At 36.9% G+C, this 26568-nt stretch overlaps 1 protein-coding gene across 1 annotated transcript in view; it reads right to left on the bottom strand.

The window, feature by feature from the left end:
• The window catches only part of MALRD1 (MAM and LDL receptor class A domain containing 1), a 291220-nt gene that overhangs the window by 259483 nt on the left and 5169 nt on the right, over positions 1-26568 (bottom strand). The window contains exons 3-8 of the mRNA XM_049798440.1: positions 22950-23044; positions 22703-22864; positions 17963-18056; positions 12644-12784; positions 7564-7721; positions 379-471 (exon numbers count right to left, since the gene is read on the bottom strand). Of these exons, the coding sequence (XP_049654397.1) occupies positions 379-471; positions 7564-7721; positions 12644-12784; positions 17963-18056; positions 22703-22864; positions 22950-23044 (743 nt within the window). The remainder of the gene's footprint in view (positions 1-378; positions 472-7563; positions 7722-12643; positions 12785-17962; positions 18057-22702; positions 22865-22949; positions 23045-26568) is intronic.

Genomic DNA, 26568 nt, shown 5'->3' with positions numbered 1-26568 from the left:
AATTACCAGTTTAACAATTACTGGTTTACATAATTTCACTAAAATCCTACAAAAATCATTCACATCATCTCACTTAATAACATTTATATTTAAATGACTTGGCAACAGTTGAGATGGACTCGGATGGCTAACTAAAATGTGGTGCTATTTATATTTATTTTCTTGCATGTTATTAAAGACCAGTAGCTTCAACACGTGATGTTTGTGTAGATGTTTTGTTGAGCTATAACCAGAGCTTTACTCCCATTGAAGCAATGAAGAACAGCAAGACCTTCAGGAGATGTATCATTTTAATAAATTTTTAAGTTTCATGGAAGCTTTGTAAACAATAAGGCAAAGCATCTTCAAAAATTGAGCATGTGCCTTTTTCATTCATACCTTTAATTTTTCTAGCCCTGTTGGAAGCTGTATATCCACTTTGACCCATTCCTTCTTAGTCATGATGTTGGTTTCCCACAAGACATGTTCCTCCTGTAAAATGTAGAATATGACGTTATAAAGCTAATTTTTGTTCCTCTATAAATTTTCAAGGCCATTTTTTGTCCTTGATCTTTTCATATCCTAGTCAAACTACCACTACATACAAAGTTGCTCTATGTAAGGAAATAGAGCTTCACATGCTCTTTTGCAATCTCTGCACTGAGCTCTATGGGAGAGAAAGGAAACAAGACATGTTTACTGTAATTAAACAGGCTAATAATGTAATTATCAAGAGTTGGCTTGGTAGAATTAAAGTGAATTAATATGTAAATTAAGCCATGTTGCTGCTGAATTTAACAGTATGTTTCCATGGTGCTCTCTACATTAGTTTCTTTTTCATAAATAACTGCTTATATTACATTGTGTTATAATTAGATTTAGTTTTCTTAGAACTGAATTTAGGGTCTGTCAAAATTACCCAATCAACTGCACTAAATTTGTTTGTTTTTTGTTGTTTTGTTTTTTTTTTTTTTTTAATCTGTAAAGCAGGCAAGCAGAGTACTTTGTAACAAGTCCTAGTCATGTTCTGAGTTACCTCAGTCCCCATTTTCACCTCCTAAGGATAACAGCAAGAGTGCCTAATATGGTAAGGCTCCCTTTATGGAAGCACTACAAGCCCTTTTGATTCAATAATCTGACAAAACCAGCTCATGCTTATTCTGCTTCTGGTCATAATCCTAACTGGAACATGCTGAGGCCAGTATAAAGAAAAGAAATGTAGCAACGTGAACTCCACATCCCTAAAGAAAGTCTTTTCAAGAATCAGCCCCAAAATAGAACAAAACCAGAAAGACAGAAAAAAATACAGGAGAAGATAATATAGGCTACACATAACAAATAGACTTACCATTACAAGTATCAACAGGGAGACCCATTTTAGGATACTGTGCAAAGTACTGATCATAGCTTTTCCACAGAGGATATTACAGAATTAGAGGCAGTTCAGAAAAAAAGATGTGAAGCAGGATAGGAGAAAAGGAAAGTCTCTTTTACGGAGAGAAATTGAAAGGATAGAAACAGTTTACCTTACAGGAGATGAATAAAAGGGGATATGATAGATATGTGAAATGTTATCAATACTATAGACAAGGACAGTTATCTTTTTTCCTGTCTTGCAATATAAAAAAAGAGGAAGAAGATGCTGTCTATTGCTTGATAGACTGAGAGGTCTGAGCCAGCAGAACAACACTGATATGGATTTGTGATGAGTCGCCAATTACTTATGCTCTTTTGCTACCAAGGCTTCAACTGTTATGACATATCAACAAAGCTGGAAAAATAAATCTGTATTGAATATGTGTTCAAAGATCAGTTTTGGAAAACTGCAAGACAGGCCCAAGACAATACCCTAATTCCAAACACTAATTGACAAAAGAGATCAAATTTGGATAAACCACACGACATACTTGATTTCAGAAATAAGAGTCAGCTGTGAGTTTCCGCATCAGTGTAGGATAGAAGTATTCATCAACTTGTTCATATCATAGATATTTAGCAGAAGTCTTTCAATAGTGAGGACACTTCATTCTGCATAAAACTTGCTTCATTTTACTAAATAATTTAGCTTCCAAAGAAAATCTATTGACGTTATTAGCCTACAATGGCCCCATGTAAGACACAGAAAAGGATGATACGCTAGGAACCATACTGCATGGCAGGTTAAAACCATAGCCTGTGGTTAAGTGTCTGCTTTTATAAATATTTTAGTTAATGTATTCCCCATACATACATATACAAACCCTCCAAACACATTTATAAACCTTGTGGGAACACTCTACATTTGCTGTTTATTTGATTGGATGCATCTGGATACTATAATTTTGTTCACATTCAATTAACAGCTTAGATACCCATCCCCATGACCATCTTTCTCCCAAATTTATTTTAACAAAAAAACTTGTAGCAGTAAACTTGAGTTTTCTGTGTATGTGCCAGTAGCCAGACCTTCTAGGGATGTTTTTTACACTGAAAGTTGTAAATCACTTCAGATGCAACAACTTTTTAAACTGGCTTTTCTTCCACGCAACAGACATTACCCTCTGATTTTATACAGCTCTAATAAGCTAATAATACTATTTCCCTTCCTCACAGTGTTTTCCCTGTAGCATTCATCCTGCTTGTCGGATTCTTTCACCTCTTTGGTACAAATGGGTTAACCCCTCTAGCATATTCCTTGTGTCTCTAGCCTTCTTTTAAAATGTTGAATGTATTGCTTTTCCAGTACTTTCCCTCAAGATTTATTTTGGTGATGCAGGGGAGCAGTTGCTCAAAATACCTTCACTCTATTCCCCTTACTCTGATATATTATGATCTATAAACAATTTTTTGTAAAGCTGAAGTGGGCAAGAGTTGTTCCTTTTTCCTGCAATGGTTTTTTTTTTTTTGAGATAATGCTACTCAGATTTGAAGGATGGAAGAGACAATCGTGACTTTTTCTTATCAACCCCATTTATAAAATACAACTTTTTTTATTATTTTTGACATTTCTCTACAGATACATTCACTGCTGTGCAACTGCACTCATAATTTTGTCCCTGCCTCTCTCATTTCAGAGAGTAATTTGGAACAAATGCTTATTTGTTCCCCCACAATGATTAATGGATCCCCTTTAACTTCTGCAGAGGAGTGTACTTGCATGGTTTTTGAAAGTGTTGCTGAACACTTTGTCCTTTCAGCTGGTATAGAGTTAACTGTCTTCCTAGTAGCTGGTACAGTGCTATGTTTTGAGTTCAGTATGAGAAGAATGTTGATAACACTGATGTTTTCAGTTGTTGCCAAATAATGTTTAGTCTCAAGTCAAGGATTTTTCAGCTTCTCATGCCCAGCCAGCAAGAAGGCTGGAGGGGCACAAGAAGTTGGGAGGGGACACAGCCAGGGCAGCTGACCCAAACTGGGTATTCCATACCATGGGACATCACATTTAGTATATAAACTGGGGGGACTGTGGGCCGGGAGATCGCCACTCAGGGATTAACTGGGCGTCAATCGGCAGGTCCTGAGCAATTGCCCTGCACATCATTTGTACATTCCAATCCTTTTGTCATTACTGCTGTCACTTTATTAGTGTTATCTTTATCGTTATTAGTTTCTTTTTTTTGTATTCTATTAAACCATTCTTATCTCAACCCACGAGTTTTACTTCTTTTCCTGATTTTCTCCCCCATCCCACAGAGGGGGGGGGGGGGGGGGGGGGGGGCGAGTGAGTGAGCGGCTGCGTGGTGCTTAGTTGCTGGCTGGGGTTAAACCACAACAACTTACAGAAATTTTAGTGCATTGGGATACAAATATGCCTGCACACACAAATACTAGTTGAAATTATCTTTTGTTGTTTAATCTCCATCTGTTTTGTAAGCCATACAAGATGTAAAGATTAAGATAAAAGGAAGTATAAGCCCATTACTTAATGGGAGGAATGAGCAAGTAATGAATGGGAAATGATAAACTGAAGTTAACATTACCTTCTTTGGTTTCAGTTTTCACAGAAAAGTTGAAAATTTATCAGACAGTTAATAGACAGTTAATACTGTTAATATTTTATGTTAGTAAGACAGTTAATATTGCCAAATGTGAATGCAAACACAGACTAGAATAGAACAATATTATAAATATATATAAGCCAGAAGTACTGAAACTGGAAGGGAAACAGGAAAGGTTGCATAATGGAATGAATATGTGACTGTCAACAGTCACATAACTCTGAGAACCCAAGGAGAATGTGTGGGAAACTAGAGAACTGAGAGAACAAAGGCTATACATTACAGTTAAGGGAAAAATACAAACTATGCAATTAAAGCTGATCAGCTGAAAGTTGACAACACATAAGACACTGGAACAGATTGCTAACAAAAATCTTGTAAGCAGCTAGAGAATGAGAATGTCAGTAACCTACATTAGCTGCTTCTGATGAGGAGCAAGTCATATTCAGCCAGCATAATCTGGTTTGGTTGGGGTCTTTTTCATTGTAAACAGACTTCAAAAAGTAGATATTACTTTACTTTGTTAGGGCTTTTAACATAATCTCATGGGACGCTCTTTAAGCAAATTGAGGAGGTTTGGTACAGACAGAATTACTGTAAAGTGGGTATACAAATAGGACTGTGACCTTATTTAAAAGAGGAGCTGTCAGTAGTTTTCTATTAAACTACAAGGAAATGATAATAAGGCTCTGCATAGCTCTGTTCCAGGGCCTGGCATAACAATAGTGCTAACTGTTTGGAAAGTGGAATGAAAAATAAAATATAAAAAAAAAAATGTGGATAACACTAAATTGGGAGGAATTACAAGCACACCAACAGACATCATTAGAATTTAAAATCATCTCAGTATACTAAAACCAATAACACAAGGTTCAAAGACATATGAATCACAGTTAGGAAAGAAAAATGAAATGATCAATGCAGTAGTACTGAATGAAGAGCAACTTTGGTAAACCAGCAATAAAAGAGGAAAAGCTGCAGATTATCATGGACTACAAGTTAAATATAAGTCAGCAATAGGTTTCTGTTGACAAAAAGAGTCCATTTTCCCTATCCTTTTTCATACCCAAGAACAATTTAAATTCTCTGTCTTCCAACTGATGTCATAATGTCTATATTAGAAAACATATCCACTCATTTTGGCCTCTCTGTTGAAAGAGTGAGGAAGGCTAGGGATACATTTGCAACACCTGTGGTGCTTGTCCTCTAAGAACAGTACTGAAACTGTACATTAAATGTAATCCAGTCTCCATTTGCATCAGGCCTGTTCGTGTGGAAACATAGCAAAAGTTATTCAGAGACCAATAAAAGTAGTAAAAGGGGGTGCAGGGAAACTGTACGGTACCAGACCGTGCAATTGAGAGATTATTTTTAATGACAGCCTCCAGGACAGCAGCACTGTTGTCTTCCAGGGTCAGAACCAGCAGCTGTCTCTCACTTCTGTTTCTCAGTATGTGGCTAGCTTTGAAGATTCATTTGTTTTTCATAAACAACCTAACAATTCAGTAGCAAAATGTGTAAAAGCTACTCCTCCCTTCATTTCAGTTTAAGAAGTCTTAAATACAAGTCTGTAGAGTTTTGGTTTTGAAGCTACCAGCAGAAGCTTCTGAAGGTTTCTGAAGTTTTTCTGGCAAATTTTGCAGTATGTGTAACTCGTATCATCTTTAATTAAGTCTACGTGCAATAAATACACTTCTGACTAAAGAAGAAATTCCATAACTAAAACAACAAAGGGCTAAGAGCAGTTGTGGAAACAGAATGGACTGATCTAATAATGTCATAGTTTAACCCCAGCCAGCAACTAAGCACCACGCAGCCACTCACTCACTCCCCCCCCACCCAGTGGGATGGGGGAGAAAATCCGGAAAAAAGAAGCAAAACCCATGGGTTGAGATAAGAACGGTTTAATAGAACAGAAAAGAAGAAACTAATAATGATAATGATAACACTAATAAAATGACAACAGTAGTAATAAAAGGATTGGAATGTGCAAACGATGCTCAGTGCAATTGCTCATCACCCGCCCAGCTAGTCCCCCAGTGGCGATCCCCCCCGCCCCAACTTCCCAGTTCCTATACTAGATGGGACATCCCATGGTCTGGAATACACCGTTGGCCAGTTTGGGTCAGGTGCCCTGGCTGTGTCCTGTGCCAACTTCTTGTGCCCCTCCAGCTTTCTCGCTGGCTGGGCATGAGAAGCTGAAATATCCTTGACTTTAGTCTAAACACTACTGAGCAACAACTGAAAACATCAGTGTGTTATCAACATTCTTCTCATACTGAACTCAAAACATAGCACTGTACCAGCTACTAGGAAGACAGTTAACTCTATACCAGCTGAAACTAGGACAAATAACTGCCAAAAACATTCTTTTAATGCATATGTAAGGAACTGTGTATCAAGTAATTCAGTTTAGGCTTCCAATTCTATGGGAACTCAAATGCCAGTTTTCTCATGGTTTTGAATCACATAATTTGCTCTATTTTCAAGGAAAGAAAAATCTTTTGTTGGGTCCATTGACACTCCTTAGGTGAACCACTGCAATCAGTATTCCTATTCTGTCTCAAGGTTGCCATGGGTGTCATACCTGGGAATTTATTGGCAAGTACTATGGCACAAATATCCATGCATTTGGACCAGAACACTGATTATGTTACAATTTCCTCATACAGTAATGGGTCATAGAAAAATACAACTATTCCCTTTTATAAATGAAAAATGAGCAAGAGCCTGGAGTTATTTTCATGAATACTTGAAGACACAGTGGGAAAGAAATAAGGTATGTCCATTACCTGGTCCTATATTTAGACCCCTTGGTAGTGTTACACTTCAGGTTTTTTTGCATTTTACCTTTCTGAATGAAGTGGATCTTTTTAAATACTTGTATTGTTGGTTGATAATAATTCAACTCCAACATCAAGATATGAGAGCCATTAACTTAATGAGACCAGCTGTACTGCTCTTGCTTTCATTAAGTAGCAGTACAATAGCATCAATATAAACTTATTAAACAAGACAGTCAAAAGAGAATATTCTAACCGCAGAAAGCCTCCACAAGGCAAGATAAGTAGGAAAGATGGAAATAGTTATCATTGCTCAACTGGCATTTGTGTTTGGCATGGCTATTTTATCTACTAATAGGTAAAAGAATAGGAATATTACTGCTTTAAAACATGGGCAAAGCAAATCAGGTGGCCAAGCAAGAGATTTCCAGGTATCCTGAGCCAGCAACTTTTGGGTTTTTTCTATGTCTCTATAGAGAAAAGCACTTATTTTCCTATTTCCAGAACAGGAAGAAGGCTAGAAAATCTGTTACTATAGATTTCCCCCCTGAAATCCCCAAATTATTTAATTCAGTAATAGAAGAGGTTTGTCCTTGAAGTCTTACTGCAGAACATTTACCCATCAAATTAGCTTATAGCTGAGATGGCAAATACCCAGGTTTTACAATTGCATAGATCAGTGGAATGATACCAAGTAATCGTTTTGCAGAAACTAACTTAAGGGGCAGGCATGTGCTAGCAGGCATATTTCTTTGCATTTTGGCTGGTAACACCCGGGCAGCCATATCTTTACCCTTTGAGAATGAATGTGTGTTTCTTCTTACCTGATTAGTAAACAGTACCACCTTGAGAACACTGCTATCTGCCACAGAGTAATGAAACTGAAAACGGCAAATCTTGCTGGAGCAGTGACACATGGAGCTGTTTAGATAAACGCTTTTATGTAATGCGTTGTCATTAGCTTCTAACCACTCAAAATGGCCTGAAAAATAAAAAAATTTAAAAAGCTGCACTTTTTCACAAAACATTTTTTTTTCCCCACAGTCTATGAAAATAAGAACTGCGTTCCTGTAATTAAACCACAGACCCATTCCAGCAACAATAGAATCTGATCATCATGCTGAAGATGTAACTTGGATGTCATGTAAGTGTTTCCTATTAAAAAGATAGATACGTATCTTCATTTGACTTACAGATAACCCCAGCAACCAAGAATTACATTGTTTGATAGTATCTTGAAGTTGTTAGTTTGCATGTTAAAAGCTGTAAGCAGTCCCATATTCAGCTCAGCCTCTTTACATTTACAACCATTCAATACCTAATCACAAATATATTTGGAAATGGCTTTCTTCCTTCTGCTACAGTTTCCAGAAAATATGCTTCTTACAGTAATATTTCTGTAGACGCTTCAAAAATTTTAAAAAAAAAAAAAAAAAAAAAAAAAAAAAGGAAGGTGGCGGGGGCAATATTCTGCCTTATGGCTGCAGAAGGCAGTAGCATCTCTACCTTACAATCAAGGCCTTTACTTCTCAGCCACAGTTGCTGCAACAAAACATTGGAAGCATATTGCTTTTCCATCTGAAACAGAAAAGCAGCTTGTGCTCATCTTGACCTAGTGCCCCTTATAAAAGCATTCCTACAGAGATCTAAAAGACTACTGCATCCCCTCAACAGTGTCTTTTATTTGTCAGAAATAAAAAGGCTAAATACTTTTTACTAAATATATCAGGTCTTTTTTGCCCCTCCTGAGTCACTGAATATTTTGCTGCCTTCGGAGGCATCTATTAAAATAATAAACAAGGATTGATTAAAGGTCTTGAGTCTGCTGTTTCTGTGTTCATATCTCTAAATACAACTTAAATGCAGATGTTACACAGATTATTTCAAGCTGAAGGGAGAAAAGGTCATTTCACAAGGAAAATTATTTTTTTAATGAGGGACCACATTCTTTTCCTTTTGTTGTCAGTTTACTCTTCATGTTATGCAATGTTTTATGCTGAATTATGTGGTCACAATTTCATTGGAATTAGGTTTGTATTTTCATGCCACGGCCGCTAACCTTGACATAAGGAAACATTATAGATTTAACACAACATTCTGTTTGACAGAGATCAACAAAGCATCTATACTTCTATGTCTACTGCCTTGTGCAGAAGAGACATATGCATCAATATTAGAATTTACATTACTGGTTCTTTATCTAACTTCAGAATTCTCTGATGCCATTATAAAACTAACCAATTTTATTTTCTGAGCCTAATGATAATTAACATTCTTTTAGTTCCTGAATCTTTAAAAAGTGGGCAAAGTAGAGTTGACATGATTTTTAGATAAGAAAGCAAGTGAACAGCACTAGATAAACACAAGTTCTATGAAACATCTAGAATGATTGTGTGTCCACAAGGGATGCTGACTGTTCTTTAGGGAATATGCTTTATGTAAATATTGTGAAAGCTCACGAGACAAATGGAGGCCTACTTTCAGGATTTTCTGGAGTCTTAATTTCTGTCCTGAAAATACTGGGGTTTTTTTATTATTATTTTATCCCTCTTCTCTGTAGCCTGTAAAAGTAGAACTATGTCAATTTAACTGCACAGGCAATAAACTATGCTGAAGTACTTGTTTCCCCTCTTCAGGGATTTTTTTTTTTTTTTAATTGCCTTTAGCCAACTTTTAATCAAATAGCTTTCTAAAGATTAATGCTATTTGGAACTTTTTCCTTTCATTAGTTACAAATTCTGCAGCTCTTCTCTAAAGTCTGAAGTTCCTTCAGTCCAATACACTGCATAGCACATCATTGTGTTTATGCTCTGACCTTCTTTACATCTTGTTCTCTTGAATTTTCATGACTTTCTGTTTCTGAAGTGCCAAACTTCCCTATGGTTTTAGAAGTAGAACAGGAATCCCAGAAAAGCCACTTCATTCCTGTCAATGTGGTAGTAGGGCTACCATGTCACAGAGATGTGTGCGTTTTAGTATCTTTCCAATAAAGCCTTTTATTTTCCCCATGTGACTGCTTATTCAGGTTTTAGATAGACAGTCTTGTTTCTTGCAGTTTTGAGGAAAAATTTTGTCTGTCATAAGCAAAATCTTGGAGTCCTGCGGAAAGATTGGCCACAGACTGCAACAGAGGCCAACCAGAGGCAGAGCTTACAACTTACTGCTGGGTGTCTTCTTAGAGCTGGGGTGGGCCAGTGAACCTGCCTGCGTCCTGCTACACTGAAAACTCAAAGCCTATAAACATTTAGCTGCATGGATCCATCTTAACCATTTTCTGACTCAAATCTTTTGTCATTCCTTCTGCTTTAATCCATGGGGGTTTTTTTATTTTACAAACTACACAACTTTGAATCTATGCTACTAGCTTTTAGAGTAACAACTGAGCCTTCAGTTAAAACCAAGCCACGGAGTGGGACTTCTCCTTTTCTGGCAAGTTCTCTTCCCTAACAGAGAACTGTTTGGTCTCTGAACCAATTCCCTGCAACCTTCCAACACAACCATTTGAGGAAAGAGGAGGTCAAATCTGAACCGCCATTGTTTCTACTCTTTGAAGGTGAATTTTCATGAACTCACAAGTCATGGATGAAATCTTGAAGAAGAAAAAAAAAGAGAGAAAAAAAAGGTAATGTAGTAGAATCACATAATCTAACGATTTGGCTGTTTTTTCATGTTTAAATGAGGGATTTTTATCATTAGTTACCCGAAACGCTGGTTTTAAAAGCCACAGCACTTCCTTTGATTTCTTTTTGCATCTCATAATCTTTATTATGCAAAGAATTGATTTCATTAGTTTCTTATTAAAGAAGTGTTACCCCATATGCAGGAAACTAGATCAATCCAATGTAGGAAACTATGGAAACTACATAGCATGCTGGAAATATCAGTAATGAAAACAACAGCAAAGTATTTTCTGAACAGTATTGCAGGGGAATATAAAACCTCTATAAGAACTTTTGACACTAGAGAAATTAAGAGGAAAATTTATAGTGAAAGTGCCTACAATACAACACGGGAGAAAAGAACCAATAAAAGAACAAAGAAAAAAAGCCTGCCAAAGACAGAAAGTATTTTATTAAATTTAAGAATACCAGGAAACTGCACTTATTCAAAGCCTATAAGCAATCCTTTCTTTATAAATATAATTTTCTAGACCTCTGCTTTATAATTTAGTTTCTTACCTGTCTTCTATTTATAGTAGTGAAAGCTTTGATCAAAATCAGAAATTAAAGCTTAGTCAAGCTCCGTTTGCATGGCAAGTTTGAGCCCTCAAGCATGGCATTTTTGCAGTCTGCATACCATTTCTTTAGTTTTTAGAATTTTAGTTAATATTTAACCTCTTCATTTATGCTAAACAAATCTGCATGAATAGAAATACTGAATGTACTGAGAGGTGAGCAATCACAGTTCAGATTTTTCAATTCTTTCCAGTTTTAATGATGAATTAAATTGTGTGTTGTTTTGACACTTATTTCTTCCCACATTTTCTTTTTTCCTTTATGACATGGAAGCACAGGGAATGTCCCCAAGCAGTTGTTTGTGTCATATGTTCAGCCTACTCATCTACCTGTGCATATTTATACAATGGCCAAGCACCTATACAACAGACATTTCAAAACATGTTCTGTTTCAAACAACATTGCTTGTGACCTGGTCCTGTAAAAACCACTTACAGAATTTCAGTATCTTCTCTGTTAGCACAATATTGCCATAAAAGGGAAATCCATACCCATTACTAGCCCTTGAGCTATCATGTTAAGATATGGCACTGATACACCACCTTTCAGGGAGGTGGTGTTCAAAATAAAATTAAAAGAAAAGTCTCTTTCTTTTTTTTTAGATATCCCAGTAGAAATTGAAAGGTGGTGTGACTTCTTTCTTTTTTTTTTTCTTTAAAGATGAGAAAAAAATCTGCTTTATTAGTCTACGTGCTCTCTGTTGTACATAAAATTTAACATGCAAAAATTCATCTCAACAGAGTGTATACACTCAAGCACTTTTGCTTGCTATTCCATTATAATTTGATTTATAGTTACTCAAGTGGGTTGAAATGCATGCTAAAATTTATTTTAAAAATCTTTCTAAAATGAAAACAATACCTAATCAATCATTCTGCTGCTATCAATGAGATGTACTCTATTTCTCTGGGCTCAAAGTTCAAGCAGTAACCTCCAAGCTACCATTTCTTCAAAGCTACATCAAAAATTATACCATTAAAACTAGTGCTACTTAACTCCTTTGAAGGCAGTCTCAGTAGACGAGCCAAACACTTGGCTGGCAAGGCAATTCCATTTCACATTACAACGCTTAGAAATTTTTATCCATTAAGTTTTCAAAAGTGTTTCCCATAAACCCATACACAAGCACTACAGAGTGACTTCAAAAACAAGTGCTGCTCCTTACTTCTGAAAATTGCAACTAGTTTTATTGTTTTCAAAATAAAGTATTTTGTATAATAAATGTTTCTCTACAGCTCCTCTAATTAAAGGTTTAAAGTGAAATTCCTGACTGAATGCTCAAACATAGCACTACACAAGTAAAACTACCAAGTGTAAAAAACCAAACCAAAACAGAAAAAAAACCCACAAACAAGGACTGTGGGCTTAGATGGATTTAATTTAATTTCACCAAATTATTACATAGATTTCAGACAAAGAATTAACTGGAGAATAAATCAATTAGTAGTTTATATGGGAATTCTTACATTAAAATCTTTCAAGTTTTACCAGCACATGTGCTCACAGTGCCCTTTCTAAATGGTCAAAGCAAAATAGGATTTAAGTACAAAATACATACAATTACTTTTCGCATTTTCGTTCGGTTTCTACATTGGGCCACCACCTTGTCCTAAAAAGCACCATATTCTTCATGAGAAGTAGTAATTGTGCATTAACTTACCTTTCCCACCTTCGGTATTGTTGCCCCAATCTTTCAGGAAGGAGCAGGAGGCAATCCGGTGCCCGGCTTGCAGTCCTGCCCACATAGGCTCAGCCTGCTGACCTGAACGCCACTCACAAACGCCAAGCTCAAAACTGGAAGTCTGTGGTGCTAAAAGACAAAGAAAAACAATCGCTTCTTAAGAAGTCATTATTTATGAGACTACTGCCCATTAGAAACATATGCTTATTAAACTACTTGATAACATTTCTGCCTCAGGTTACTTCAAAAGCGTTGTGTATCACTGAGCACTGTCTTGTATTTCAGGCTGCCATCTTTAACAATGCTGTTTTAAAAAATCGTTCCCTAAAGATAGATGCTTCCTTCAGAGCAATGGAGTGCTATTTATGTTAGCCAGTTGTTGCAACCTTCATGAATTCATTTCTGCAGAAGGAAGTGAATTGCTAGGAAACATAAAAAAATGACATGTCATAACATGAAATACCTATTTACTTTTCTAGATAATAGCTACAGGAAAATCACTTCTGAGAGGTTAAACTCAGCAGCATCTTCACAATACTTGCAACAGAACACTTCTTTTTAAAACCAAAAACTTTCTGAATATGTCACCACATATTTTCAAGAACTTTTTAAGGGCAAATCATGCCTGACTAAACTAGGGACCTTCTACAATGGGGTGACTGCAACAATGGACAGTGGAAGAGCTATAGATGTCATCTACCTGGACTTCTGTAAGGCCTTTGATAATGGTCTCCCTCAACATTCTTACTGTTAAATTGGAGAGATACGGGTTTGGTGGACAGACTGTGAGATGGATAAGGAATTAGCTGGGTGGTCACATCTAAAGAGTTACACTCAACAGTTCAATGTCCATCTGAAAACCAGTAATGAGTAGTACCCCTCGAGGGTCTGTATGGAGACCAATACTATTAAATATCTCCATTATGACATAGATAGTGGGATCAAGTGTAACTTCAGCAAGTTTGCAGATAATACCAACTTGAGTGGTGTGGCTGACATGCCCAAGGCATGGGATGCCATCCAGAGGGACCATGAGAGGCTTGAGGAGTGGGCCCATGTAAACCTTATGAAGTTCAACAGGGCCAAGTTCAAGATCTTGCACTGGGGTCAGGGCAATCACCACTATCAGAACAGACTGGGGGATTAATTGATCGAGAACAGCCCTGAAGAAAAGGACTTGGGCATACTGGTGGATGAAAAATTGGACATGAGCCAGCAGCATGCGCTCACAGCCCAGAAAGCCAATTGCATCCTGGAGTGCATAAAAAGAAGTGTGACCAGCAGGTTGATGGAGGTGATTCTTCCTCTCTACTCTGCTCTTGAGAGACCCCACCTGGAGTATTGCATTCAGCTCTGGGGTCCCTGGCATAAGAAAGACATAGACCTATTAGAGTGGCTCCAGAGGAGGGCCACAAAAATGATCAGAGGGCTGGAACACATCTCCTATGAAGAAAGGCTGAGAGAGTTGGAGTTGTTCAGCCTGGAGAAGAGAAGGCTCTGGGGAGACACCTTGCAGCCTTCCAGTATTTAAGCAAGGGTTATAAGAAAGGTAGAGAGAGACTTTTTACCAAGGCCTGTAGTGACAGGGCAAGGGGCGATGGTTTTAAACTGAAAGAGCGTAGATTTAGATTGCATATAAGGAAGAAATTTTTTTACAATGATGGTGATGGGACACTGGAACAGGTTTCCCAGAGAACTTGTGAATGCCCCATCATTGGAAGCTTTCAAGGTCAGGTTGAATGGGGCTTTGAGCAACTTTGCATCTAGTGTAAGACATCCCTGCCCATGGCAGAGAGGTGGGACTGGAGGATCTTTAAAGGTCCCTTCCAGCCCAAAGCATTCTATGATTCTATGAAGTTTGAGACGCCAGACTGTAGCTGCAAAATCTTCTGTAATTAACAGTGGCTACAGAAAGAAAGGCATGATTTTAAGTGGGATTACGCTATAATAATGGAAGTTTCATTTCTTAATATTATTGCAGGGGAAAAGGCAATCTTCTGGTTAAGAAAGAGTTTTAAATAGCAGTCAGAGTATTCCAGAGAAAACATGGAAATTCCCAACTGTATGGAGGAAACAATTTTATGTCAGTATATACAGACATTACCGTCTACTGCATCTCAGAGTTATTGCATTATTCACATTACTGACATCTCAGTGAAATGTCCTGTCCAGCTGATGCTACAAACCTCTCATTTCTTCCTTGTTCCAGTGTTGCATGAACACGTGCACTTTTTCCAAACCGTGTGTATTAATTGAGAAGAGCTTGTGGAAAACTCATTTCCCATGGAAAATGCAAAATTCTAGAATGGTCTAGAAAAGGATGGATTTTGTCAAATTTCCACATTTGAAAAAAGTTACAAATACACTCAAAAGGAATCAAGCTCTTCTTTAAACACTTTTTAATTATTGAAACAAAACATTTTCATACATTTTGCATTTTTTTAATTTAGTTGTAAATATTTCTGAGGGAGGCTGTTTGTTTTGACAATAATCTCAGTCTCTTGGGAAAAAATACCTGTTTTCCACCTCTTAATTCTGCAGCATGTCAGACAACAGTAAGATTAGTATTTTAGATTTTTTTACTTCCATCCCTGTAGCAGCTGATCTGAAAGACCCTGCATCTGGTTCTGCATCAGTGATACTAAAGGCTACATCTTTGCATTATTAGAATTAACTAAGGAATTGAGTTTGAGATTTTTTAAGCTGAAGTATTCATACTGGATTTTTGTCAAAATAACGCATATATAATTACTCCAGTTTTCCAGAAAAAATAGCTTTGCAGAGAAGGTATACCACTTTCGCATTACAAGTGACTTAAGGAGGACAAAAAACTCGTTCTCCCTTATAGCATTCCACTTCCATGCCTCGGGGCTCTTTGCCTTCACCCCTATGGCAAGATCAGAACGACAATCTTAGAGTTCTTCACGTATATAATTCATCAGGACTCAAGAGGAAGTTCTGCAAGGCAGTCAGACACTTGGAGAAGAATATGAACCCCTTGAATAGAAGGTCTACTAAAGGTATCATTATAAGAGGATTTTGTATTACGCATGTTTTAAAGCATGACTTTAATATTTTCTATTTTACAGCTAAAATATTTTTTCTGCAGTACATATACAACTGTATAATAAAAAGCTGTGGTGGTTTTGAGTGATAACTGAAACAATTTGGCAGCTGTTGGGAAAACTACAAACTGTAGAGTATCTTAAATAGCGATACTGAAGATAGGGTTCTGGTTGGGTTTTTTTAAATGCATTAAGTTTACTGCCTAGCAGAACTGGACAAAAGACTGAAGTGGGGCAGTTTGGGAGACAGGGGAGGGAGAGAAGGGAAGGAAAAACTTTAATGAAATTACATTTATATTTAGCCATCACAGTTTGTATCAAGAAACTCCTGAATGCACAAATACTTAAGCTTTTTTACTCATGACCCTAAAAATATAGTCATATTAATGAATACAAATGTACAGGTCATTTCTTATGTGCATTTACACTGGGATTGAAAATCATCAAGGGTACATTAAAAAAGCAAATTTTAACTACAAATTTCATGCAATTAAAGCAGTCCTTATTTAAAGTCTTCTTATCCAGACATTCCATAAGGACTAGAGAAAAAATTATTTCAAATTAAAACAACCATTAATCTGAGGTTTTGTTTTAATTATTGGAAAATATTCAGTAGTAAAATTCCTCTTTCAGGGAAAAAATTAAGATCTTTTGACCCTCTTTTTGGCTCCTGTGAGCAATTTAGGTGTCACATAATGAAGCCAATTTTCCTAAGGGGAAGCACAGGAAAAGAACTGGCTTTTATTAGAATATACCTCAGGTACTTAACAGTGTGTCAGCTCAATCTGTATGTCACATTATATACTTCAACAGCTGCCATGTAAGGTAAGTTAAACACCTAGATTTATAAGTTCTGGTGAGTATACCCAGTTTCTGTTTCAATTTTTTATTTTTTCATCTTTTTGAGACAGTATTTCATCTCTGTAACTGATTTTTTTTTTTTTTCATTTTTGTTTGCTTTAGAAGCATTTTGTTTATGAAAAAAGCCAATATACTTGTACAGAGAGATTTATATCCTCCAGTGGGAACTGGTTAAACAATTATGTAGGTTACTAGAATCTAGCAATGCATTTTTTTCCATTTTAAACCTACTCTCTCATCTGCAGAAATCCTCCAAGGAACAGAATAAAGTTGGGAGAATCACACATCTGTCCTCTTTTCATTGTCAGTTTCAAACTCATTTTTTCAAAGAAAGCATACTGTAAACTTACGTGAGTTCATAGGCAATTATGCCCAAAGTTTTAAATTAACATCCTTGCTCATTTAAGTTGTACAGTTAAAAAACTTCTACAAAACAGAAAAGCAAGATGGGCCCTGGCATGAAAATATTTATAAAATATTTGCTTCTGTATTTCTCCATTGTAAGAAAGTGGAAACATGGAAAGACTTACACGAGCAAGTTTAGTTACATGAAACTTCATTTCCCCAATATAGATCCCCTTTGAAATAAATAGGTATACATGCCTGCCTGAATCATTATCCTAGGCTTGGTCTGTATCAAACACTGCATTCCATACCTCAAGTTAAATTTAAATACCGAACCCTCAGTGCCTGTGGTACACCTCAGAGACAGGAGGTGCTCCGAATCAGGACTGTGCTCACCTGAGGATGTGACATAGGTGCTACAGTGCAATAATCTTGTGTAATACAGAGCAGCAAGCAATCTGATTTATGCTAGGATGGGTAGTATTCCTTTCCCATGAAAATACATTGGGTTAAAAAGAGAAATAGGAAATGTTTTGCTAAAGAAACCCGACATGCAGGGATGGTCTGGCTGCAGAGCTGACTTAGCCTGACCTTACAGCTCTTGGATGTAGCAGAGTGGAACAAAATAGCCCCACTACATAACTGAGGATCAGGACCTTCACACATTTAAAAATATGCACAAGTGCCTTGGGAACCTCCTTAAAGTCAGCTCCAAAACTTTTCCTGAGCTGGCTGAACACATCAATTCTTTGGCCAAAACCAGTATGTCTTTTCTGCTCACTGAGGCCTTAGTGCTTCCTGGCTGCAGGAAGCTACATTTATACTATACCGATTTCTTAAGGTATTTATTGTCATTCTTTGTAATTGTGTTTAGATGTGATAAGGCAGATGATGGTTTAGAGGAATGAAAACGAGCCAGATGAAAATGTGGCGTTAAGAAAGCCTTTGAATACCAAAAGGCTTTCCTTTGTGTTGTCTTTTCTAATCCAAGGGAAAGAAAGTAAAATGATCCGTCTCCTGAAAAACAGCTACTTACCACAGGCCAGAGAACATCCTTCACTGAAAGTAATATCATCAATGGCAACAGTTTCATCTTGTCTCTGGGTCTCCACCATCCCCCAAAAGATAACCTGCAGAGATTAACAGCAAATCAACAAGAAATGGCATTCACCAGTGTCAGAGACAAGAGAAAAAAACCTTCCAAGATATGCCAGTCTAGTCCATAGAGTTTCTATTAGAAATACGAGAACACAAATCATGCCCTTAATTTTGCAGGATTACCATCTTGGTTTTTTTTCACACATCTGTGGCTTGTCAGCACAGATATATAGTCTAATCATCTAACTCAAGAATGAAGTAGCATTTAACAGGAAGGATCTGAAAACCATAACAAAATACATTAAAATCTAAGCAAGGATCACAACAGTTAAGAAATACAAAGGATTTTGTATTATGCTTTATCAAGCCATTATTCTGCCAGAGTCTGGAAATGTGAACCTTTTCTGGTTGCTTTCAGAATTTATCACAGACCCAGAGCAGAGTCAGAGCAACAAACATCATCAGTCAGAAGTCTTTAATGAAGTTTTTAGCCAAAACAAACCTTAAGGAGTACTTGGTCAACTGTTATTCTGCTCTAATGTTACAACTGTATTTATTTTTTCCTAAGAGACTCTTCTATACACAAAGAGTTACAAATATTTTACATTTCCATCTTGAGGGCAGATTTCAATCTACATCTGTAAATATAGAGACTACCAGGTTTTTTTGCAGTGATGTAGAAGGGGACTGATCATCAACAGTCCTTGGGAAAAGCCAACAAAACCCACACCAATCAAAACAACCCAACAAATTGATCATATGAATAACATTCCTTAAATTATTCCCTAGCCATACCTTGGGATGTCACAGCTCTAGGCTTTTCCAGAGTTCTGGGAACACAATCTACCTAGAGGTATGTTCTAGCTCTTAATAGCAAATGTACAGTGTTAGCTAGATAATAAGTTTTCAAATATTAGCTTTAGAGTTCACAGGCAATGTTGTGCCTAATTTAAGGGATCATAGCAGAAAACCTGCATTTATCCTATAAATTATCATCAAGAGTACAGTATTCTACTGTACAAGATGGTACAACTCAGCCAAGGATATGGCCATTATGTTATGAGTTGGGGTTTTGGGGGGATTGTTTGTTTATTTGTTTTTCTTAAGCTGTAGTTGACCTGCACAAGAAGTCTGGCAGCCTGTAAAGTCAAACTATCCTGGCATTATGCAATCAGTAAGAGGTGTAATGTTATCTGCTATATCACCAGTGAGAAATCCAGGTCTAGTTTATTTTTTTTTTTATATATATATATACACACACACAGACACACATATACACTTTTTGTTTTTTAACACTGCAAAGAGAAGAATGGCTGGTAACCACTTTCTCTGGCAATTATTCTATGAAAACCATTGTTAGCAGACACATAGACCACTGCATTTTTCTAACACAGTATTGTTAAGAAATACTGTCACCCCATGTGTTCATTCTTCTTTGATCACCTGTAGCACAATGGAAAGAATGCAGTTCACTGAAATCCAGAAATTTTGAAGGAACAGGGTTAATCCTGATATGTTTTTGTTTGGAATTCTTTTCATATAATAATGTTTATTTCAATTCATGTTGATGCCTACTTGGAAAGAATAACTATGCCACACTAAATATTAATAGCATCATAGCACATTCAATAATATGTTTATACGACTGAAATGCAGTACCTTGGAAATGTGTTAATTTGATTTGCTTCAGAAAACAATCTTTTGAACTGTTGAATGTTGCTGCAACAACATGTATAGTTAATCTTATTTAATATCAAGGATTTGACAAATATTTGACCTTTTCACATTGATTTTTCATTGTGAGGTCAAAATCTAGTTATTAATAACTTCATTTATAATACATATTTATATATAGCTTGCAGTTAGGGCTTTACAGTCAGATTTTATTTTTAAGCGAGACACAGTGATTTAGACAATGCTAAAGAGATGCACTCTCACTTTGCTGGTGCAAAATCAGAAGTGGCTTTAAGTTCATATGCCACTGGAGCACACAAAGTATTTGACAGCTTGTGTTTCCTCAAAACTCATGAACAGTTTGTTTATATAGTCAATATAATAAAAAGCATGGATTTAAGAGGCTTGCTTTAAATGTATACACATGCTGGTATTCTGAACAGCTGGGGAAGCTTCTCCAATGACAAAAGAAAACAGCTATTTCTATTTAAAAGTGTTTGACTACAGGAGGGGAGAGTCAGGTACCCTGAAGTCTATGAAAGGTTTACTACGGACTGAACTAGGAGCAGAGTCAGTGCTGCAACTCTGAACCTACCTCCCTAGAAAAGTGTCAGTTCTATTTTTTTCTTCATCATGTCTTAACTTCCCCACATGACAAAAAAAAAATCACGCTAGATGCCTTCAGCTGCCCTTGGGTCTAAAAAGAAGGTTAACCAGGCTTTATTTGGCACAGATACCCATCTGCCCTCGCCTGAGGCGTTCAGTCGATAATAACCAACTTGACTCCAATCCACATTTATTTGAGCTAGAAGTTGTTCAGTATTCCCTTTCACATAAAGTCTAGAGCTCTTTCAGTCCCAAAACCTGTAATGAAAATGTCTACTTAATGACACTATTTGCTCATAACTGTAATTACTATGTGCTGCCTAAATATGCAATATCTACGGCCATCAGAACAAATTAACATTGCAGCTCAATTAGCAGCAAGGAAAGCTGTAGTGGGAATGTCGGTGGGATCTAAAACAAGCTGGGCTTCCCCCATAAGTACAACCATGGCAAAGCCCAAGGTAAAACACAGGGATCAAGCACAAAGACAAAAGTGAACCCCAAACCCAGAACCATTTCCCTTAATGAAGTCTCGGAGACAGAAATTTGTTCTCAATAGAACAGGGAGAAAGTAGTTTAGGAAAGCAAACCATGACACAGTTCTCCAAAACCCAGCCAAAATAAACATACTGAGCTTGTCATGTATTGAGTAATTAAAGCAGTGGTAATCTTTGTATTTCAAAATTCCCTACAGGTGGAGACTTTTGAAAGCCAAAACCAAATCCCCTATCCCATAAAGAGCTAATCAAGCCTTTTTTTTTTTTTAAGTAGGAATAGACAAAAGCATTAAATAATCAACATCAAAATAAGCAAAGCAAATAAGCAGCAGAGGTTGATTTTAATTAAAATCTCACTTCAAATGCACTTGCAAAATTGACAAAAATACTCAAACACTGTATTTCAAAGAGATTTCTACACCCCCAAAAAAAGTATTTTTTTCCCATTCATTTTTTTTTTCCACAGAAACTTTACTCATCAAAATTTTATCTTGAAAAGTTCCACAGGTAGCCCTCTAGGCTAAAGATCTTGCCCATTTGCACTTGTTCTTTTGATATGGCAAGTGAATTGCATTCACTTGTATGACCAGCATCTTGCAAGTTGTCACTGGAGGAAAAACATGCAACAAAGATGAAAGTTTGCTCAGCTTCATCATCTAGGTTCAGGGAGGTACTCAACTACATTTCTTTAGCCAATTGTAATGATTATTGCAGTAAGTTTGACAAATGCCTCTAAAGCTGGATTGTACCCATCAGTTCACTTTATACAGGCCAAAGGATAACAGGGTTTGTAAGGAATCATTTAATTAGGATTTGATCGAGAAATTTAGAGGAAGAAGATGCCAGATTATGTTAACCATTCCCATGTTCACTCAATTTTATAAATAATATGAAGTATGAAAAAGTAAATATAAAAGTTAATCCTTCCGGTACAATCTCATATTGCTCTACATATATCGGGTAGAGGCAAGGTATTGACAAGTAACAACATGGATACTCGTGTTGAGTTAGGTACAGGTGTTTCATAACACACATTCTCAGTCAGGGTTGAGCAGGCAAGTATTACTTCAAAAATCCAGATCTTGTTGGATGCTTTAGCACAACATTACCTCTGCAAGTCAAGTAATTATGTTACTCATATGGTTTATTGAAATGAGGTTGTGCTCTCATGCCTTCAGGTTTATATGCTAACCAACTCTTCAGAGTAACTACTGTAGGAGGAAATGCCTCTAATTTTCTTCTCTGCTCCCCACTTTCCCTCCAGTATTATGCATAACAGCAAATATACATCATCCATGATATTATAGCCCTAAGTTACATTTACTGTGCTAATGTTTTGTGTAAATGCACGTGTAAAAACATTTAAATAGCCTATGAGACTTGCATTGTTTTTCAGCAGCTTTGAGCAAAATAAAACCATATGCATGTGTTCTGTGACAAAGGCTCAAAGCTGCAATGAATAGTTAAGTACAATATTTGTCATGTAAAGCATCCCTATAGAACAGTATCTCATAGTATAGGATGGTATTTCCTACATAAATTAAGCCTTGAGTTTATTGGTACGGTTAGATTGAGGCTAAGGGAATACTGTATTGAAATTTAAGATCGCGAGTATATCACCTTTATGGGCAGGTAGATAATTTATGATGCAATGAGACTGATTGTTTTATTTAAGACACATGAACAGTTTAAGTAATGTTTAGCATTAATTTTAACACTACCAAGAGAAAAGAAAAAGCAGTATTTGTTAAAGACAGCTATGAACTTCCAAATGGCTTCTCTCTCTCTTACCTCATGCTAACGCTTTCCATTTACAAAATATTTAGGTTTGACTTATTAAAAACCCCACAATTTATAAACCATTTAACAAGTGCAATTTACAGTCACCTCAATTTACCAACCTCATACTTTTCAGTGCTATTGATTGTGATGGTATTCGCTTTCCACTGATTTCGCAGTTCTCCTGAAACTTGCCAGATGCTTGTAATAGTATCTTCAGAGTGCTTTTGAAGCCCCACCATCAACGTTCCACCCATTTGACTGATCCAATAATGAAATGTGATCTAGGAGGATGAAAAAGATCTGATTATTCCAGGGAAGTACTATGACAAACAATGCAATCAATACAAGGCCTATGCATCAAAATACCTGGCAAATGTGTTCTTCATCATTTGGAAGGAAAACATTGGTCCTTAAAGTTGCAGAAGAGGATCGCATTTTAGAGGACAATGAGAGGAAATAAGCTATTAAAAGGAATAAAAAGAAAACTTAGAAGCTTGGAGAAAAGTTGTATAAAATATAACAGTAAACCAAGAAGAGGCATACATACAGGTATGAATCATTAACTAAAAAGCCAGCTAGAAGTTCTTCCCCCAAAAAGATTCATATTACACTTGTAGCCATTGCGTGCCAAGCTTTTGTTCATATTAAATATTGACATAGCATTGTTCCACATTGCTGCTGAAATTTCAAGTAGGGTTCCAAAATGTTTCATGTGCTGATGGCTTGAATACTCAATTAATAAGTGCAAAATTTTGGGACAAAGTAGGACTAACTCAGCAAGCTGATCAAAGAGCTTGAACTCCAATTGTTGAATAGATCACATATTTCATGCCTAAACAACAAACTGTTGTGACCAACAATACAGATTTATTACAAAAGTTTAAGTCTTTAAGGAGGTGGTAGAAGATGGGACAGGAGGGTATGGTGTTCCGCTCTTCCACAGGACAGGGGTCTTTTTTTTTTGCCTGCTCAGCAAATTGCGTCACTGCAGAAAGGAGGTCGTACTATCCTTGTATACAGTCCCAATATAAAGGGTTGTCTTCAGAATCTCCACACTACCATTAAAGATACCATTATCTTTCCATTTGCAAAAGAACTCCTGATAAAGCTTTGCTTTACTTGGAAGTATAACAACTCAACAAGAGTCAGTGAAATATGGTTGTTGCTATGCCTTCTGACTGATTGTGTCTCTTCCTGACAATACTGTTTCAGATGTTCTAAAAGATGGAAGGCAACCACCCTATCTTAGGATATCAAATACTGCTGGTCAAAACTTGGCTCTTCCTGAACATGAAGATTTCAGAGATGTTAGATGTTACAGGATGCAAGGCAGGGGAAGGCTCAACTTCTTTTATTAATTTTTTTTCTTCCTTTCCCTTCTCTCCTACTTCCCAAACTCCAAGCAATGTCAGCTAAACTGTTGCCCTATGGCATTAACTTGTAAATGAAAGGAGAATTACGAAGGAGAAAAAAGCCAAGTGTCACTGAAGGAATAATAATTAAAAAAAAGTCCCGATAATAAAGATTACTACAGAACCCAAATATCAGAGGATGTGTAGTAAGATCTAAATACTTCATTTATAAACCTACCAACCCTGACCTCTTATCCTTGCGTGCAATTGCAAAGTCACTGATGACGGACCATAAGACTAGGTCAGTGCTGGAGCCAGCTGAGCAATCCCCCCCAGAGAAGCATTTTGCAGCCTGCTACCAGAGCTGTGGCCATGCTCCTCCTAGGTTTTAGGCCTTTCATGACTGCTCAGGCAGCACTTTCAGAGCCTGCCAGCTGTAAGGATATTCTTCCTACCCACAACAGATGGCTTAGTGCCTCAGCAGAGCTCTATCCCTGACTCCAATCTGTTTCATTTGGTTTTAAATTTCATAAAATTTTGAACTTTTTTCTTTCAGTTCCCTAAAGACAAATGTATCTAGGACTCATGAACAAGGTCAGATTTCACCAGCCACAGGAATTTTAAGTCTTACACAGATTGGGCAGAAATAGTAATTTTAAGAAATTCTTTGAACAGTGATTTTACATTAAACCTCTGCACAGATAACAGGTTTCAATTAGTAAAAACAGGTTGTATTATGTTTTGTGGGGGGTTTTTAAAGTGGTTGTCACTAGTCTGTTCAACTATATTTTCAGTGAAAATAAGAGCCATGAGAAGAGACAGAGGTAAAAAACTGTGTTGGGTTCTTGTAAATGATTACATACATCTTCAAAGGAGTTACATCTACCAAGTGATCTTCGCTCTTCTGCTAATGTGTGTGCAATTACTTACCCTGATGGCAGGAACTCTTCCTTTTAATACTCTGCTCAATTGTCACCATACAATATAATTTCTGGTCTTTCAGCAGGAACCAACATAAAACTGATTACACAGTCTGTTGAGTCACCAGCAGTGAGAAAACTTGAATAGCTGCCATAAGGAGATAAATATTTCCTAGGTGATTAGAACCAGTATTCAGAAAACGAAAGTACAGTTTAGCCATTCTCCAGGTAGAAAAGTGAAATAACCAAATACATCTAAATCTCCCTAGCCATTCAGTTCACAGATCTGAGTACACAGCCTCTCAGAAAGCTGATTAGGTACAGGTATTCAAGCTTTCTGTTATCTGATCAAAATAACTTAGATTAACATGACAACCCCGCAGTTCAGACCTAACAGGTACAATGGTGACTGAGCACTGAAAACAAGTCAATGGGATTATACAGGTGACTGAACAGTTTGCTCCCTCTGTAACGAACACTTGAAGTTGATGGTTCTCCATCCTTTGCTGGCTTTGGGTTTCTGCATAAGTTAAATTTTCCCCTCCCCACCAGTTCTTCGCAAGATAAGGGTAACCTTTTTTATTGGTTATAAGCAAGAATATCTTTCAGGTCTTTGCTACATCCTCATGCAGTGTATATTACTGATCAAGCACAAAGCCTAAAAACTTCAGACAGAGCAAGACTGTTGCTTGGTTAATTCATTTTTTGATTCTAGCCAAGAGTTTGCTCTATCTTTATTCCATAGCATTTGTCTTTTATCTGCTTCTTGATGGGAAGAGCTGTTATTATTTTAAAGATGAAGTGTTTCACAACTTACATACTTGAAATAAAACTTGTGTTTATGGAAAAAGGTTTGGTAGTTACTCAAATTTTTGTGCTACCATGAGTATAAATCAACATTTAAGTGCAGCCTTATCTCAGAAATATAGTATACACAAGGATATGCTTGTATGCTACACACAAACAAAAAATGAAATTGTTAGAAGCACATCGCATGGATAAAGTTTCTTAATCACAGAGCATCACGAAAATTGTCAGCTGTGGAATTAGAACTTGCAGGAACATTCAGAGTGGGTTTTTTTTGTCGATGTTTTTTCTATGAGAAATTTTTAAATTTCTGTGCCATTTTAATTTTGCTGATTTCTAAGCCAGTTTTCCATGCATTCACCTTTAAACCACCAATTCACATTAATCATATGGAACTTCTACCTGTTTGGTAGCTTACACAATGTGTAGGAGGTGCTGCTTGCTCCGGAACAGTACAGATTTCCACACCCCCAGATAATCACAGTTTGGGAATGAGGTGAAAAACACCTAGGCTACTCAGTCTTACAAAGACACTTTAGTCCCACATAAGGTTATATTCTTGTACACCCTCCAATGCTGCATGCCTGCCTTCAGGTGCTTGCTCTGAGGGCTGCAGCAGCACTGCTTGCCCACAGGAGAGGTGAGAGGAGGTGGGTGGAGAGAAAGGGAAAGAGAATAATGGAAAATAAGGAGAAGAGGATTAAATGGTTTGGGGTGATCACTTCAACCAGCTTGGGGTGATCACTTCAACCAGCTCACATCTTTATTGTGAGATTAGGTGTCCCCAACAAATTCCTTCCCTTCTTCTTTGCTTTCTTATGAGCATGCCTTCTAACAGCTTTGGAAAGCAGAAGGCTTACTGCAGCTAAAAAAGTTGGCACAAGATAGCTAAAAAGGTGTGAAGAA

This window comes from Accipiter gentilis, chromosome 4 (genome assembly GCF_929443795.1).
Source record: "Accipiter gentilis chromosome 4, bAccGen1.1, whole genome shotgun sequence".
NCBI classification, from domain to species: domain Eukaryota; kingdom Metazoa; phylum Chordata; class Aves; order Accipitriformes; family Accipitridae; genus Astur; species Astur gentilis.
The sequence above is the reverse complement of the archived record's forward strand: the minus strand, read 5'-3'. Positions and strand labels throughout refer to the sequence as shown.